Here is an 18,410-nt window from a genome sequence, read left to right as displayed (position 1 = left end):
CTGGCTTTTTTCTGACCTTCAAATTTGCATTGTTCATTCAGCAGTATTTCCCAACCAGTGTGCCTCCAGCTGTTGCAAAACTACAACTCCCAACATGCCCGGACAGGCGAAGGCTGTCTGGGCATGCTGGGAATTGTAGTTTTGCAACAGCTGGAGGCACACTGGTTGGGAAACACTTATTCATTGTATTATTCATCAATTATTCATCAATTTGTAACATTTGACCCTGTTCACACTGATATTTGTAGTGTTTTTCTATTGTTTCACAGGACACTTTTCACATGGTTCAACCAGGAGATCACAGAAAGAGGAATGTCTGGTAAGTTATATTTTATATGCTGTCGTACCGCGACTAGACAATGTAGTCAGTGGCCCAGATTTATCAATGTGGGCCACAAACCTCTCATTGCAACCAATCCCAGTTTTGCTTTCATTTTACCAGAGTTTGTTAAGATATGGAAACCGAGCTGTGATTGGTTGCTATGGGCAACAAAAAGTTTTTTTTGTTTCAGGCAGGTTGTTAAATTTGATTCACTAGTGTGCCCTGCAGTCCTATGTACATTAGTGTACCCTGCAGTCCTATGTACATTAGTGTGCCCTGCAGTCCTATGTTCTCTAGTGTGCCCTGCAGTCCTATGTACATTAGTGTGCCCTGCAGTCCTATGTACATTAGTGTGCCCTGCAGTCCTATGTTCACTAGTGTGCCCTGCAGTCCTATGTTCACTAGTGTGCCCTGCAGTCCTATGTACACTAGTGTGCCCTGCAGTCCTATGTACATTAGTGTGCCCTGCAGTCCTATGTACATTAGTGTGCCCTGCAGTCCTATGTACATTAGTGTGCCCTGCAGTCCTATGTTCACTAGTGTGCCCTGCAGTCCTATGTTCACTAGTGTGCCCTGCAGTCCTATGTACATTAGTGTGCCCTGCAGTCCTATGTACATTAGTGTGCCCTGCAGTCCTATGTACATTAGTGTGCCCTGCAGTCCTATGTACATTAGTGTGCCCTGCAGTCCTATGTACATTAGTGTGCCCTGCAGTCCTATGTACATTAGTGTGCCCTGCAGTCCTATGTACATTAGTGTGCCCTGCAGTCCTATGTTCACTAGTGTGCCCTGCAGTCCTATGTACATTAGTGTGCCCTGCAGTCCTATGTTCACTAGTGTGCCCTGCAGTCCTATGTACATTAGTGTGCCCTGCAGTCCTATGTACATTAGTGTGCCCTGCAGTCCTATGTACATTAGTGTGCCCTGCAGTCCTATGTTCACTAGTGTGCCCTGCAGTCCTATGTTCACTAGTGTGCCCTGCAGTCCTATGTACATTAGTGTGCCCTGCAGTCCTATGTACATTAGTGTGCCTTGCAGTCCTATGTTCACTAGTGTGCTCTGCAGTCCTATGTTCTCTAGTGTGCCCTGCAGTCCTATGTCCACTAGTGTGCCCTGCAGTCCTATGTTCTCTAGTGTGCCCTGCAGTCCTATGTACATTAGTGTGCCCTGCAGTCCTATGTACATTAGTGTGCCCTGCAGTCCTATGTACATTAGTGTGCCCTGCAGTCCTATGTTCACTAGTGTGCCCTGCAGTCCTATGTTCACTAGTGTGCCCTGCAGTCCTATGTACATTAGTGTGCCCTACAGTCCTATGTACATTAGTGTGCCCTGCAGTCCTATGTTCACTAGTGTGCCCTGCAGTCCTATGTACATTAGTGTGCCCTGCAGTCCTATGTACATTAGTGTGCCCTGCAGTCCTATGTACACTAGTGTGCCCTGCAGTCCTACGTTCACTAGTGTGCCCTGCAGTCCTACGTTCACTAGTGTGCCCTGCAGTCCTACGTTCACTAGTGTGCCCTGCAGTCCTACGTTCACTAGTGTGCCCTGCAGTCCTACGTTCACTAGTGTGCCCTGCAGTCCTACGTTCACTAGTGTGCCCTGCAGTCCTATGTTCACTAGTGTGCCCTGCAGTCCTACGTTCACTAGTGTGCCCTGCAGTCCTATGTTCTCTAGTGTGCCCTGCAGTCCTATGTCCACTAGTGTGCCCTGCAGTCCTATGTCCACTAGTGTGCCCTGCAGTCCTATGTCCACTAGTGTGCCCTGCAGTCCTATGTCCACTAGTGTGCCCTGCAGTCCTATGTCCACTAGTGTGCCCTGCAGTCCTATGTCCACTAGTGTGCCCTGCAGTCCTATGTCCACTAGTGTGCCCTGCAGTCCTATGTCCACTAGTGTGCCCTGCAGTCCTATGTCCACTAGTGTGCCCTGCAGTCCTATGTCCACTAGTGTGCCCTGCAGTCCTATGTCCACTAGTGTGCCCTGCAGTCCTATGTCCACTAGTGTGCCCTGCAGTCCTATGTTCTCTAGTGTGCCCTGCAGTCCTATGTCCACTAGTGTGCCCTGCAGTCCTATGTTCACTAGTGTGCCCTGCAGTCCTATGTTTACTAGTGTGCCCTGCAGTCCTATGTCCACTAGTGTGCCCTGCAGTCCTATGTCCACTAGTGTGCCCTGCAGTCCTATGTCCACTAGTGTGCCCTGCAGTCCTATGTCCACTAGTGTGCCCTGCAGTCCTATGTTCTCTAGTGTGCCCTGCAGTCCTATGTCCACTAGTGTGCCCTGCAGTCCTATGTTCACTAGTGTGCCCTGCAGTCCTATGTTTACTAGTGTGCCCTGCAGTCCTATGTCCACTAGTGTACCCTGCAGTCCTATGTTTACTAGTGTACCCTGCAGTCCTATGTTTACTAGTGTACCCTGCAGTCCTATGTTCACTAGTGTGCCCTGCAGTCCTATGTTCACTAGTGTGCCCTGCAGTCCTATGTTCACTAGTGTGCCCTGCAGTCCTATGTTTACTAGTGTGCCCTGCAGTCCTATGTTCACTAGTATGCCCTGCAGTCTTATGTTCACTAGTGTGCCCTGCAGTCCTATGTTCACTAGTGTGCCCTGCAGTCCTATGTTCACTAGTGTGCCCTGCAGTCCTATGTCCACTAGTATGCCCTGCAGTCTTATGTTCACTAGTGTGCCCTGCAGTCCTATGTAACAGCACAGATAACACAGTGATAATTGAGTACAGAAAATGTAGTAGATATTACCTGCAGTCCTATGCAACAACACAGGTAATGTCCACCAACATAAAGAAGGGATACATCCAATGTAAACCAAATGATGAGGTCCTGTGGTGCTTAAAACCACTGAATTAAATAACCTATAAACCTTAAAAACCACTCAAAAAGGTCCATATATAAAAATAGGTCATCTTTGTTATGAAAATGATACAAAAACAAGAGGCATGGACACAGGAAAGAGTGGGGACTAGGGAAAGGAGGGGTACAGAGTCAAATATGATAATGGCTATGTAGCACTAATCGGAAGTCGTGGCCAGCTATACCAAACAAATACAATTATACAGTAGTCCCACACAGATGTATAGGAGAGGACCAGGTAGAAATATAGATAAGTGCAATCATGCAAATAATGCAAGAGAAGTGCGCTGTGACATATAAATACATATGAGTGCATAGGAATGGTCTCCTAAACCAGCGTCAAGCACAATGAGAGACAGCAAACCGAAAAAGCAGTACTAGACCAGCTAGTAAACAGACAGAGAAGCCCCCCCCCCCTCTGTATATCTGTGTGGTATCCTGGTACAGGACCTTTTCCTGTCCCTGTCTTAAGTCCCCTCAGTTAGAGTCCCTCCATTCCACAGAGCTCTCCTGCAAGGTTTTCACCCCTTGCTTATCAACTACACCTTCTAAAATGCATTATAAATGTATTGTGTGTATTGTTTACTGTATGTATAAAGTTGTACTAAGGTGTAGGACCTTCCTGGGTCATGTGATACTGTCATGTGATGTACCCAGAGTTCTCTGGGTTCTGGACCTACAGGCTTTTCAACCAATGGGATTAGTCCAGCCTCCTTAGTATATAAGGGGCTGTAGTCTCTAAATTCAGTCTCTTGGTTCCCTTTTCCCTTATCTCCCGGATCCAAAGCAAGCACAATCAGCATATCTCAATTCATCTCACCTAGGCCAAAGCCTAAGGAACCAGCAGCCACTACAAAACCGTGAGTTACCAAGCTCTATCTACAAATTCCTAGTGACTACTATTCAGTATTCCGGGCAAAAACATCTTATCCCCTATGGAAAGGATAGGGGATAAGATGTCTGATCACGGGGGGGCCTGCTGCTGGGACCCCCTGCAATCTCCCTGCAGCAGCCCGCATTCTATGCGTATCTGCATCTGAAGTTTTGGAAACCGCTGGGCTTCCGAGACGGGGTTGTGACGTCAAGCCACACCCCCTACATTAATTTCTATGGGAGGGGGCGTAACGGCTGCAACGCCCCCTCCCATAGACATGAATGGAGGGGGCGTGGCGTGACGTCACGTCCCCGTCTCGGAAGCCCGGCGGTTTCCGAAACTTCAGATGCAGCTACGCATAGAATGCGGGCTGCTGCAGGGAGATCGTGGGGGGTCCCAACAGTGGGCCCCCCGCGATCAGACATCTTATCCCCTATCCTTTCGATAGGGGATAAGATGTTTTTGCCCAGAATACCCCTTTAAATCTCAAGACTACTATTCTCACCAATGCCTGCGAGGAACCTGCATCCCGGTAACCTCAGGAGAAACTGTATATTTGTAAAGACTGTTTGCACCAGAATTTAATTCAAAGTTCCAGTTATCTCATAAATCCTGCTGTTCACATTCCATTTATTTTCCTGCCGTTTTTGGGCCGGTTATCGGCAGGGCCTTCTATCCAAAACAACCCCATCCTGGCATCACGACAAATCAAGGGTTAATACCACCAGACCCTGTAGCATCATTGCAACACCCCTGTTTTCGGTTTGCTGTCTCTCATTGTGCTTGACGCTGGTTTAGGAGACCATTCCTATGCACTCATATGTATTTATATGTCACAGCTAGAGATGAGCGAACTTACAGTAAATTCGATTCATCACGAACTTCTCCGCTCGGCAGTTGATGACTTATCCTGCGTAAATTATTTCAGCTTTCAGGTGCTCCGGTGGGCTGGAAAAGGTGGATACATTCCTAGGAAAGAGTCTCCTAGGACAGTACCCACCTTTTCCAGCCCACCGGAGCACCGGAAATCTGAACAAATTTATGCAGGAAAAGTCATCAACTGCCGAGCCGAGAAGTTCGTGACGAATCGAATTTACTGTAAGTTCGCTCATCTCTAGTGTCAATGGCTGGAAGAACTGACCAATCGGAATTGGCATTCACTGGTAAAACACCTGTATTACTGAAGTGCATGCACTGACTGGTGTCTGGTAGCGCCCCCTACAGTACAGGGAGGTATTACATGTTCTGTACTCTTTACCTGTACCAGGGTTAGCTGCTCCTTTGCACACCAGGTGAGGGTGACTCCATGTTACTTTTTTAGGACATTGCGTGTTCTGTACAGGATCCTGAAGAAGCTCCTGTCCTCTACATAGACCAGTTTATCCCAAGCAGGGAGCCCCCAGCTGTTGCAAAACTACAACTCCCAGCATGCCCGGACAGCCAAAGGCTGTCCGGGCATGCTGGGAGTTGTAGTTTTGCTACAGCTGGAGGCACCCTGCTTGGGAAACACTGACATAGACAGTGATTACAGCTCCAGCAGATCTTTATTACTTTTATATGTAAGGATTTGCTTTATCTGTATTAGTTATCTACTTATTTTTCTTTAATCCTCACTTTTTCCTATTTTTGGATGACATTTTGTTGCCTTTAGAACCAATTACCAGGTTTCCATAGAGTTCTGGTCTCAACATACAATGGTCGTCCCGGAACCGATTAATATTGTAACTTGAGGGAGCACTGTAATTATTTATCATTAGTATCATTAGTATCATTATTATTATTATTATTATTATAACATAGCATACTACAGCCTGGCAGTACTGGAGAAACGTATTAATCTTGGAATTTCACAGTTTTGTACATCACAACTGAAATAATCCCTTATTCTACCTTATTTCTGCTCCAGTACCAGGAAGAAGGCAAAAGAACAGCTGCAAAAAAAATGTGCCTGTTTTTTCAGATTACGGATGAAAATGCATAAAATAAGTCAGGACATTTTACACAGTGTGAACTTATTCTTATACAGTGAGCCCCATCACCAATATAAGACCATCAGTATGATGCCGAAAAGGCTGGATATATTAAGGGGTTAACTGCAATAAGAACTACCCCTCCCTCTGCAAAACGATGCCCCTGTATATAACCTAGCACTCTATAGATTTTATCAGTCATCGTTTTCAATACATGGTAATTAGCAGTGAAAAGAAATAGCAGCTAATAACATAAATACATAACCGGAACTGGGACTGTATCCAGAGAAGACCAGATAAACTGTATCATACTCCAGAGCTGCACTCACTATTCTGCTGGTGGGGTCACCATGTACATACATTACTTATCCTGTACTGATCCTGAGTTGCATCCTGAATTATACCCCAGAGCTGCACTCACTATTAGAGATGAGCGAATTTACAGGTGCTCCGGTGGGCTGGAAAAGGTGGATACAGTCCTAGGAAAGAGTCTCCTAGGACTGTATCCACCTTTTCCAGCCCACCGGAGCACCGGAAAGCTGAACTAATTTATGCAGGATAAGTCATCAACTGCCGAGCCGAGAAGTTCGTGACAAATCGAATTTACTGTAAATTCGCTCATCTCTACTCACTATTCTGCTGGTGAGGTCACTGTGTACATACATTACATTACTTATCCTGTACTGATCCTGAGTTATATCCTGTATTATACTCCAGAGCTGTACTCACTATTCTTCTGGTGAGGTCACTGTGTACATACATTACATTACTTATCCTGTACTGATCCTGAGTTATATCCTGTATTATACTCCAGAGCTGTACTCACTATTCTGCTGGTGAGGTCACTGTGTACATACATTACATTACTTATCCTGTACTGATCCTGAGTTATATCCTGTATTATACTCCAGAGCTGTACTCACTATTCTTCTGGTGAGGTCACTGTGTACATACATTACATTACTTATCCTGTACTGATCCTGAGTTATATCCTGTATTATACTCCAGAGCTGTACTCACTATTCTGCTGGTGGAGTCACTGTGTACATACATTATATTACTTATCCTGTACTGATCCTGAGTTATATCCTGTATTATACTCCAGAGCTGCACTCACTATTCTTCTGGTGAGGTCACTGTGTACATACATTACATTACTTATCCTGTACTGATCCTGAGTTATATCCTGTATTATACTCCAGAGCTGTACTCACTATTCTGCTGGTGGAGTCACTGTGTACATACATTATATTACTTATCCTGTACTTATCCTGAGTTATATCCTGTATTATACTCCAGAGCTGTACTCACTATTCTGCTGGTGAGGTCACTGTGTACATACATTACATTACTTATCCTGTACTGATCCTGAGTTATATCCTGTATTATACTCCAGAGCTGTACTCACTATTCTGCTGGTGAGGTCACTGTGTACAAACATTACATTACTTATCCTGTACTGATCCTGTATTATACTCCAGAGCTGTACTCACTATTCTGCTGGTGGGGTCACTATGTACATACATTACATTACTTATCCTGTACTGATCCTGAGTTATATCCTGTATTATACTCCAGAGCTGTACTCACTATTCTGCTGGTGAGGTCACTGTGTACATACATTACATTACTTATCCTGTACTGATCCTGTATTATACTCCAGAGCTGTACTCACTATTCTGCTGGTGGAGTCACTGTGTACATACATTACATTACTTATCCTGTACTGATCCTGAGTTATATCCTGTATTATACTACAGAGCTGTACTCACTATTCTGCTGGTGAGGTCACTGTGTACATACATTACATTACTTATCCTATACTGATCCTGAGTTACATCCTGTATTATACTCCAGAGCCGCACTCACTATTCTGCTGGTGGAGTCACTTTCAGGAAGGCTTAGTGTATACACTACATCAGAACAAACTGTGTACAGATGCTGAACAAGCAGGGAGAAGCAGGAAGAGGTTAGGTCTGCAACCTATGGAGCAAGTTATCAACAATATGAATACACCTGTGGATGTGACCGGAGTTCGGCAGGTCAATAGTTTCTTCTTTCATACGTAATTTTAAGAAAATGTTTTGTTTTTTTCCTGTAGGTTTTTGGAAATGGGCCCAAGGGAGAGTAAAATCAAATCACCCCACAAGACTGCTGCGGGACAAGATCGTGGGACCAGAGCCAGTCCCGTGACCAGCAGCCATCATATACCATTAAAAACTAAGCAACCACCCAACCCTGAGCCTGTCCTTGTATGGCCGGAGAACAGCGTGCGCTGGGGGAACCAGTACGACGTCTACATCTGTCACAGTAAGGAGGACGCTGACTGCTCTTATGCAATGGAGATGCTCTCTTACCTGGAGGCGCAGCCGGAGAAGTTGCGGTGCTTTCTCCCTATGAAGGACATGTTGCCAGGGAGTCCTGAATCCTCAGAAATGTGCAGTGGCATAGAAAGCAGCCATTGCTGGGTGATGCTGCTGACCTCCCACTTCCTATCCGATGGCTGGTGTAAATACCAGATGCACCAGTCCCTCATGCAGGCGCCGTGCTCCAATGGGCGCCTAATCCCGGTTATGATTGGGTTGACCTTCGCACAGTATCCGGTAGAGATGAAGCACATGTACGCCTACAAGACTGCGCTAAATGACAAAAGTGTGTTCGATAAAATTAAAGGAGCCATTGTGACATGTAAGTACAAAATTACAGATCTTCATCTTTACACAGCCAGGGTTACAGGATACTATCTCCTTGTATAGACATTTAGGAGGAATTTTGGACCATTTTCCCTGAAAATTTGATCCAGTTCATCCATGGGATGCCATATGTGCATCGGTCCTCCTAAAGTCAGGCCACAGTGTCTATAGGTTTAGGGTCAAGGATAGTCACCCTTGTATCCCTTTTATACACTTGGATTAATTGATCAATAATTACAAGGTGTCCGGGTCTTGAGGTAGCAACGTGGCCCCAGCAAACCATGATGTCCCCTGTTTCCCAGAAAGATATGTGTTCAGGAGTCCTGACCTTAACCCTGTGGAGATGCTGTGGCCTGACCTGAAGAGGGCGCTTCACACTAGGCAGAAATATTGATGAACGGAAACTAGGGATGCACCGATATATCGGCGGCTGATACATATCGTCCGAAAATAGCTATTTCGGGGAAATGCTGAAACAACAAAAAATGTGCCGATAATGACCCACCTCCCCTCCCCGCCCACAGCACAAGTTACAAACACTGCCAGTGCCAGAGGCGTAGCGTGGGAGGTGCAGGGGGGGGGGGCGGCCACACCGGGCGCAACATCTAGGGGGGGCCCTCTCCGGGATAGGAATACTTCTTTTTATATGCCCAGGCCGGCTCCTGTGTGTGGCTGCAGGCGGGGGCCGGCCAGAGCATATAAAAACGAATACTGTATACTAAAAACCAGGGGGCCTCCAGCTGTTGTGAAACTACAACTCCCAGCATGCCCGGACCGGCAAAGTCTGTCCGGGCATGCTGGGAGTTGTAGTTTCACAACAGCTGGAGGCCCCCTGGTTTTTAGTATACAGTATTAGTTTTTATAAGCTCTGGTCGGCCCCCGCCTGCAGCCACACACAGGAGCCGGCCCGGGCACATAAAAAGTAGTATTCCTATCCCGGACATCCCTGTGTCCTGAAAAATCTTTTCGGGACATAAGGATGTCCTCCCATCACTCACCATTCCCCGGCGTCCTCCCGCGATCCTCCTTTGGTCCTTCGCTTCTCCGCCTCTATGGTCATACGCACGAGTCGTCACTGACAACCAAAGAGACGCAGGAGGACCGCAGGATCGGCGCAGGAGAACGTGCGCTGGCCGGGGCCTGGTAAGTGACCGCTTCATCTTCTTCAGTGTTCCGGTCACCGCTCCCCCGGTCCTGACACCTACTGCTATGGTCCTTAGGCCATAGCAGTAGATGTGACCCCGGGCCGGAGGAGCGGTGACCGAAACACTGTGGGGGCAACAGTACAGACATACAGCCTCCAGCCATACACTGTATATGGCTGGAAGCTGTATGTCTGTGGGGTGGGGGAAGCTGCCTAATATTGTGGGGGAACTGCTGACCTAATGTGGGGGGGAGCTGCCTAATATTGTTGGGGGGAGCTGCCTAATATTGTTGGGGGGGAGCTGCCTAATATTGTGGGGGAACTGCTGACCTAATGTGGGGGGGAGCTGCCTAATATTGTGGGGGGGGGGGAGCTGCCTAATATTGTTGGGGAACTGCCTACTATTGTGGGGGGGAGCTGCCTACAAATGTGGGGGGAGCTGCCTAATATTGTTGGGGGGGAGCTGCCTAATATTGTGGGGGGGGGGAGCTGCCTAATATTGTTGGGGAACTGCCTACAAATGTGGGGGGAGCTGCCTACAAATGTGGGGGGAGCTGCCTAATATTGTTGGGGGGGGAGCTGCCTAATATTGTGGGGGGGGGAGCTGCCTAATATTGTTGGGGAACTGCCTACAAATGTGGGGGGAGCTGCCTACAAATGTGGGGGGAGCTGCCTAATATTGTTGGGGGGAGCTGCCTAATATTGTTGGGGGAACTGCCTACTATTGTGGGGGAAATTCTGATCTAATGTGGGGGAGCTGCCTACTATTGTTGGGGAGCTGCCTACTATTGTGGGGGAACTCCTGACCTAATGTGGGGGAGCTGGCAAACTAATGTGGGGGAATCTAATCTAATGAGCGAAGCGCTGCATTTTACCAGAAGATGGGGAGAAGTCATTTTCGGTTTCGGTATCGGTTTCGGCTGGACATTTTTTTATTTATTTTTTGGTTTCGTTTTGGTTCTGAAATTTCCATTTCGGTGCACCTCTAACGGAAACACATTAATTGGTCCAAAATTTCTCCTCATTATTGTGCAAATCATATTCATGACTACAAGAAATGTTTGCTTGCGGTTAGTACTGCTAAAGGTGGATCTACGGGCTATTAAATTCAAAAGATTCACTGACATTTTTTCCCTGCACTGTGCATGTTTACTCAATGTGGTTGATAAAAGATATGAACATCATACAGCTGTCTGCAGTATTAGTTTAGTTACATTGTGTTCATGTATAATTGCAAATAGAGAGTAATCAGATCACATTGTGTGGTAATGGGGTGTGATGAGGGCAGATGTTGTTACCCTAGGGGCAGATGGCATTAACTCCTTGTATTCGTGACGCCAGGGCGTGGTTTATCCTCAATACCACTGGAAGGTATACTGCTGGATCCTGGGCTAGGCACGGGGGCAATAATGACTCCGATAAAAAGTTACGGGTAACAGTAGTTTTACTGAGGGTAGACAGATGGTAAAGTCTATACAGTTCTGCCAGGGCCCAAGGAGGTGATCAGTGACTCAGAGCCCTTAAGGGCTTGCTGGGACTTGTAGTAGGACCGGAAAATGTAAATCAGACCACGCTGACTTCACAGGGTCTGACTTGACTTGACTGAAGACTGACAAAGCTATGACTGTATCTTACTTGACTTGATGGTGGCTGCAGGACTTGACTTTGAGGCCTCCAACACTCCGGACACACACTAGACACGACTGACCTCAGCAAATACTTATCTCCAAAGAGCAAAAGAGAGCGAGGCTAGCTCCATCCAGGGCTTATATGGGGGAGACTAGCAGGGAGCCCATAGGTCACTCTTGGGGTCACCTGGTCACTGGTACCTCCTGGGTAACAATCACATGACATATCACATGGTACAACTCTTAAGCAACAAGACATTTTATAATACATTACACTGCAGAACATATGTACAGGAGGGAAACAAGTACAAGGGGCCCAGAGGACACTGAGGGGAGGCTGCCTGACAGGACAGCAAGGGTACGGGGTAACACCTCCCGTACTGGGCCACCACAATTGTATTAGTAATCAGTCCATGTAGTGGGTTCACTTACATTGATGCAACACTAAATATATAATTATTTTTGTGTAGTTTAAATTACAAGTAAATGACAATAGATGAAGAACATTGATGCTGTGCTATTGACTTAAAAAGGGGTATTCCACTGTAGAACCTTTTTTTTTTTTACACATTATCCCCCGGCTGCCGGCATATAATACAAAAAGTTAGACTTGCCTGCCGCTGCACCCTCGGTGCCCGGTATTGCTGCTTCTATCCTCCGCTGCGGTCCTTTCTGGTTGCTGGTGGTGAACGCGTCACTCTGCGGCTCAGCTAATTGCTAACAGCAGCAATGTCCTGCACGGCTAGAGATGGGCAGAGCTGCAGTGTAATGTATTGAGCTCTGACACTGGCCTTCTACTTGGTCCCAGAGCTCAATATGTCACACTGCAGTTTAGCCTATCAACGGCCAAGGCAGGAGTGACAGTATGACGTGTTGAGCACCGGCATCCAGGAAGAAGACTGCACTGGAGGTTGGGATCAGGGAGGGAGCAGCGGCAGGTAGGTCTATGTTTTTGTTTCATATGTCTGCAGCCTGGGGTTAATTTAAAGGGGTACTCCCGTGGAAAACTTTTTTTTTTTTTTAAATCAACTGGTGCCAGAAAGTTAAACAGATTTTTAAATCACTTCTACAAAAATAATCTTAATCCTTCCAGTACTTTTTAGGGGCTGTATACTAAAGAGAAATCCAAGAAATAAATGCATTTCCTCCGATGTCATGACCATAGTGCTCTCTGCTGACCTCTGCTGTCCATTTCATGAACTGTCCAGAGCAGGAAAAAATCCCCATAGCAAACATATGCTGCTCTGGATAGTTCCTAAAATTGACAGTAGAGGTCATCAGAGAGCACTGTGGTCATGACATCAGAGGAAATGCATTTCTTTTTTTGATTTCTCTTTAGTATACAGCCCCTAAAAAGTACTGGAAGGATTAAGATTTTTTAATAGTAGTGATTTACAAATCTGTTTAACTTTCTGGCACCAGTTGATTTAAAAAAAAAAAAAAAAAAAAGTTTTCCACGGGAGTACCCCTTTAAAAAGAGTACGCCTTTTAGAGGTATAGTACACTTTCATTGTGGAGGACTTTGTATCTTCTTGACCAACTATTTGCATGTTCCTGTTTGTTTGTTTTTTTTAGATCTAAAAGATATGATAACTATTACAAGTGACCAGATTCCTTCATATTCTCCAAGAAACATGTCTGTGGAAAACAGCCGGAGCCCCAGGATGTCTGTGGAAAACAGCCGGAGCCCCAGGATGTCTGTGGAAAACAGCCGGAGCCCCAGGATGTCTGTGGAAAACAGCCGGAGCCCCAGGATGTCTGTGGAAAACAGCCGGAGCCCCAGGATGTCTGTGGAAAACAGTCAGGAGAAAAGTTCAGTGTCTCAGGAAACCACCAGTGACCTGTCAAAAAGAAGCTCTGTGACTGAGCTAGAGACCACCACCGATATGTCCATAAAAATCCCAGGGTCCCAGGAGATCACCAATTACATATCCTTAAAAAGCCCAGCAACCCTAAATACTACCAGTGAGGTGCTCTTTAGAACCCCGATGTCAGAGGAGACTACCGATAAAGTTTCAATAAGAAGCTTAGTGTCACAGGAGACCACAAGTGACATGTCCTTAAGATGCCCAGTGACCCAGGAGGCCTCCAGGAAAGTCTCATTAAGAAGCTCAGCGTCTGAGATTTTCAGTGATGTATCCATGGGAAGCTATTTAACTGGACTGGAGACCACCAGTGACATGTCTATAAGAAGTTCTGTGACTGGACTGGAGACCACCAGTGACATGTCTATAAGAAGTTCTGTGACTGGACTGGAGACCACCAGTGACATGTCTATAAGAAGTTCTGTGACTGGACTGGAGACCACCAGTGACATGTCTATAAGAAGTTCTGTGACTGGACTGGAGACCACCAGTGACATGTCTATAAGAAGTTCTGTGACTGGACTGGAGACCACCAGTGACATGTTCTCTAGAGCCCCAATGACAGAGGAAAACACCAGTGAAGTTCCATTAAAAAGCTTGGTGGCAGACAAGACCAGTGACTTGAAAAGCTCTATGGCCAGACAAGAGACCACCAGTGACTTGTCCATGATAAGGTCTGTAACAGGACTGACAAGTGATGTGTCCTCTAGAACTCCAATGACAGAAAAGACCAATGTTGAAGCTTCATTTAAAAGCTATGTGACCCAGGAGACCAACAGTGACATGTCCATGAGAAGCTCTATGACCAGACAGGAGACTACCAGTGAAGTGTCCTTTGGAAGCCTCACCCATGTTACCACTAATGACATGACTATAAGAAGCTCTGTTACCAAACAAAAGACCACCGGTGACATATCCTCAAGAAGCCCAGTGACCACCAGCGAAGTGTCCATAAGCAGCTCTATGACTGAACAGGGGGCCGACTCGTACTTTTCTTTATCCCTACCACTTATTAATAATAGAGATATTGGTACAGACTGTAAATGCATCACGACCGTGACCAAGGATTCGTTCAGTCGGGAGACACAAATCAACACAAGTGACTTCGGTGTTTGGTCAATGACTATGGACTTAGTGACTCAAGACACCACAAGTGACATGTCCATGAGAAGCACTATGACCAGACAGGACACCACCAGTGATGTGTCCATTAGAAGCCATAACCAGGAGACCACTAGTGACATGACCATGAGAAGCTCTGTGACCAAAATGGACACCATCAGTGACACCGTTTCAAAAAGCTCAGTGACCACCAGTGATGTGTTCTTAAGCAGCTCTGTGACCGAGCAGGAGACCACCAATGACTTATCTTTGTCCCCACCACTTATCAATAATAGAGATGTCTGTACAGACTGTAAATGCATCACGACCACAACCAAGGATTCGTTCAGTCGGGAGACACGAATCAACACAAGTGACTCCGGAGTTTGGTCAATGACTATGGACCTTCATACAGACTGCAATGATGTCTACACAAGTGGTGGGCAAACAGTGAGCACACACTCAGACTGCAGTGATGTCTACACAAGTGGTGGGCAAACAGTGAGCACACACTCAGACTGCAGTGATGTCTACACAAGTGGTGGGCAAACAGTGAGCACACACTCAGACTGCAGTGAAGTGAACACAAGTGATGGGCAAACAGTGAGCACACACTCAGACTGCAGTGATGTCTACACAAGTGGTGGGCAAACAGTGAGCACACACTCAGACTGCAGTGAAGTGAACACAAGTGGTGGGCAAACAGTGAGCACACACTCAGACTGCAATGATGTCTACACAAGTGGTGGGCAAACAGTGAGCACACACTCAGACTGCAGTGATGTCTACACAAGTGGTGGGCAAACAGTGAGCACACACTCAGGCTGCAGTGATGTCTACACAAGTGGTGGGCAAACAGTGAGCACACACTCAGACTGCAGTGAAGTGAACACAAGTGGTGGGCAAACAGTGAGCACACACTCAGACTGCAATGATGTCTACACAAGTGGTGGGCAAACAGTGAGCACACACTCAGGCTGCAGTGATGTCTACACAAGTGGTGGGCAAACAGTGAGCACACACTCAGGCTGCAGTGATGTCTACACAAGTGGTGGGCAAACAGTGAGCACACACTCAGACTGCAGTGATGTCTACACAAGTGGTGGGCAAACAGTGAGCACACACTCAGGCTGCAGTGATGTCTACACAAGTGGTGGGCAAACAGTGAGCACACACTCAGACTGCAGTGAAGTGAACACAAGTGGTGGGCAAACAGTGAGCACACACTCAGACTGCAGTGATGTCTACACAAGTGGTGGGCAAACAGTGAGCACACACTCAGACTGCAGTGAAGTGAACACAAGTGGTGGGCAAACAGTGAGCACACACTCAGACTGCAGTGATGTCTACACAAGTGGTGGGCAAACAGTGAGCACACACTCAGACTGCAGTGATGTCTACACAAGTGGTGGGCAAACAGTGAGCACACACTCAGACTGCAGTGATGTCTACACAAGTGGTGGGCAAACAGTGAGCACACACTCAGACTGCAGTGATGTCTACACAAGTGGTGGGCAAACAGTGAGCACACACTCAGACTGCAGTGAAGTGAACACAAGTGGTGGGCAAACAGTGAGCACACACTCAGACTGCAATGATGTCTACACAAGTGGTGGGCAAACAGTGAGCACACACTCAGACTGCAGTGATGTCTACACAAGTGGTGGGCAAACAGTGAGCACACACTCAGGCTGCAGTGATGTCTACACAAGTGGTGGGCAAACAGTGAGCACACACTCAGACTGCAGTGAAGTGAACACAAGTGGTGGGCAAACAGTGAGCACACACTCAGACTGCAATGATGTCTACACAAGTGGTGGGCAAACAGTGAGCACACACTCAGGCTGCAGTGATGTCTACACAAGTGGTGGGCAAACAGTGAGCACACACTCAGGCTGCAGTGATGTCTACACAAGTGGTGGGCAAACAGTGAGCACACACTCAGACTGCAGTGATGTCTACACAAGTGGTGGGCAAACAGTGAGCACACACTCAGGCTGCAGTGATGTCTACACAAGTGGTGGGCAAACAGTGAGCACACACTCAGACTGCAGTGAAGTGAACACAAGTGGTGGGCAAACAGTGAGCACACACTCAGACTGCAGTGATGTCTACACAAGTGGTGGGCAAACAGTGAGCACACACTCAGACTGCAGTGAAGTGAACACAAGTGGTGGGCAAACAGTGAGCACACACTCAGACTGCAGTGATGTCTACACAAGTGGTGGGCAAACAGTGAGCACACACTCAGACTGCAGTGATGTCTACACAAGTGGTGGGCAAACAGTGAGCACACACTCAGACTGCAGTGATGTCTACACAAGTGGTGGGCAAACAGTGAGCACACACTCAGACTGCAGTGATGTCTACACAAGTGGTGGGCAAACAGTGAGCACACACTCAGACTGCAGTGATGTCTACACAAGTGGTGGGCAAACAGTGAGCACACACTCAGACTGCAGTGATGTCTACACAAGTGGTATGGATAAGCTAACATGACAGCGAACGTTGATTCTCAGGCACATCACAACAACATCTATACAAGCACCTTAGGCCAGAACGCTCTTATATTTACCCTAAAAAAAATCAGTGTTTTCCAAATTCTTGCCGTTCACACCAAATTATTTTTCACACTACATTATGGAGATGCTTTTTCGTGCATTAGTAGTAGAAGATAAGACTGGACTGGCCCTTTAAGGTCGTCTTTTCTTTTAGATATTTTATGACTGTATAGTTTATGCTGTAATAAAGCTGCTATTTATGCATCATTTGGTTACATGGGGTCCAGGGTGCTGTGTATCCGTGTGGCCGTGTTTTAGTCTTGTGTTTACTGTTGCAGTATTGGTGAAGCCTGGCAATCCGTGTTAAAAGAGCAATAGAAAAACAAAGGGAATTTCTTCTGAAAACAGCACCACCCCTGTCCTCAATTTGGCTCCATTTACATCAATAAAACAGAGCTGCATCAGCTCTGTTTTACGTGACATATTCTACTTGAACTAAGTGGTAAATTTTCGTCTATACTTCCATCATTTCTTGGTGAAAAATTTTAAAATTTCATGAAAAATTTTAAAATTTAGAATTTTTCTAAATTTTAAGCTCTCTGCTTGTAAGGAGAATGGACATCCCAAATAAATTCTGTATTGATTCACATATACAATATGTCTACTTTATGTTTGCATCATAAAGTTGACATGTTTTTACTTTTGGAAGACATCAGAGGACTTCAAAGTATAGCTGCAATTTTAAAATTTTTCACAAAATGTTTAAAATCTGAATTTTTCAGGGACCAGTTCAGATTTGAGGGGCCTTCATATTACAAATACCCCATAAATGACCCCATTATAAAAACTGTACCCCTCAAAGTATTCAAAATGACATTCAGAAAGTTTGTTAACCCTTTAGGTGTTTCACAGGAATAGCAGCAAAATTCAAAATCTTCATTTTTTACACTCGCATGTTCTTACAATACAGGAATATGGGTGCACTACTGTGGTAGATGTATACAGTGACATTGGCTATCCCTCAACACTGATGTTAAAATTGAGACATTCGCCAGTGTATCCTTATATAAAGGACACACCAGAGCCCGCACACCAACGCCAAGGTTTCTCAAATTGGTGCGAGACCTAACGCTAATCCTACCTGTGCTTGATAAGCAAAACAGGGGCCAGTGGGCAATTACGGCAGCATTCGGTCGACTCACAACTTCCTCCCTTCCCCTCCAGCGTGACTGAGCACACATACAATCGGAGGAGGGATACAAACTGCAAGCCCCACCTGAGTTGGCTAATATGGGTGCCTGGCCTCACAGGTGCTACCTTAATGCTGCCTTAACGCATGTTCTTGTAGACCCAGTTTTTTTTTATTTTCACAAGGGGTAATAGAAGAAAAAGCCCCCAAAATTTGTAACCCAATTCCTCTCGAGTAAGGAAATACCTCATATGTGGATGTCAAG

At 46.2% G+C, this 18,410-nt stretch overlaps 1 protein-coding gene across 1 annotated transcript; it reads left to right on the top strand.

Moving 5' to 3' along the window:
- Positions 1 to 271: 271 nt before the first annotated feature.
- On the top strand, positions 272 to 16,954 carry TIRAP (TIR domain containing adaptor protein). The gene is made up of 3 exons (XM_056541734.1): positions 272 to 319; positions 8,126 to 8,712; positions 13,065 to 16,954. Exons 1-3 carry the CDS (start codon positions 282 to 284, stop codon positions 16,952 to 16,954), a joined length of 4,515 nt encoding a protein of 1,504 aa, XP_056397709.1. The 5' UTR covers positions 272 to 281.
- The last annotated feature ends 1,456 nt before the right edge of the window (positions 16,955 to 18,410 follow it).

This window comes from Hyla sarda, chromosome 10 (assembly GCF_029499605.1).
Source record: "Hyla sarda isolate aHylSar1 chromosome 10, aHylSar1.hap1, whole genome shotgun sequence".
Lineage (NCBI taxonomy): Eukaryota > Metazoa > Chordata > Amphibia > Anura > Hylidae > Hyla > Hyla sarda.
The sequence above is the reverse complement of the archived record's forward strand: the minus strand, read 5'-3'. Positions and strand labels throughout refer to the sequence as shown.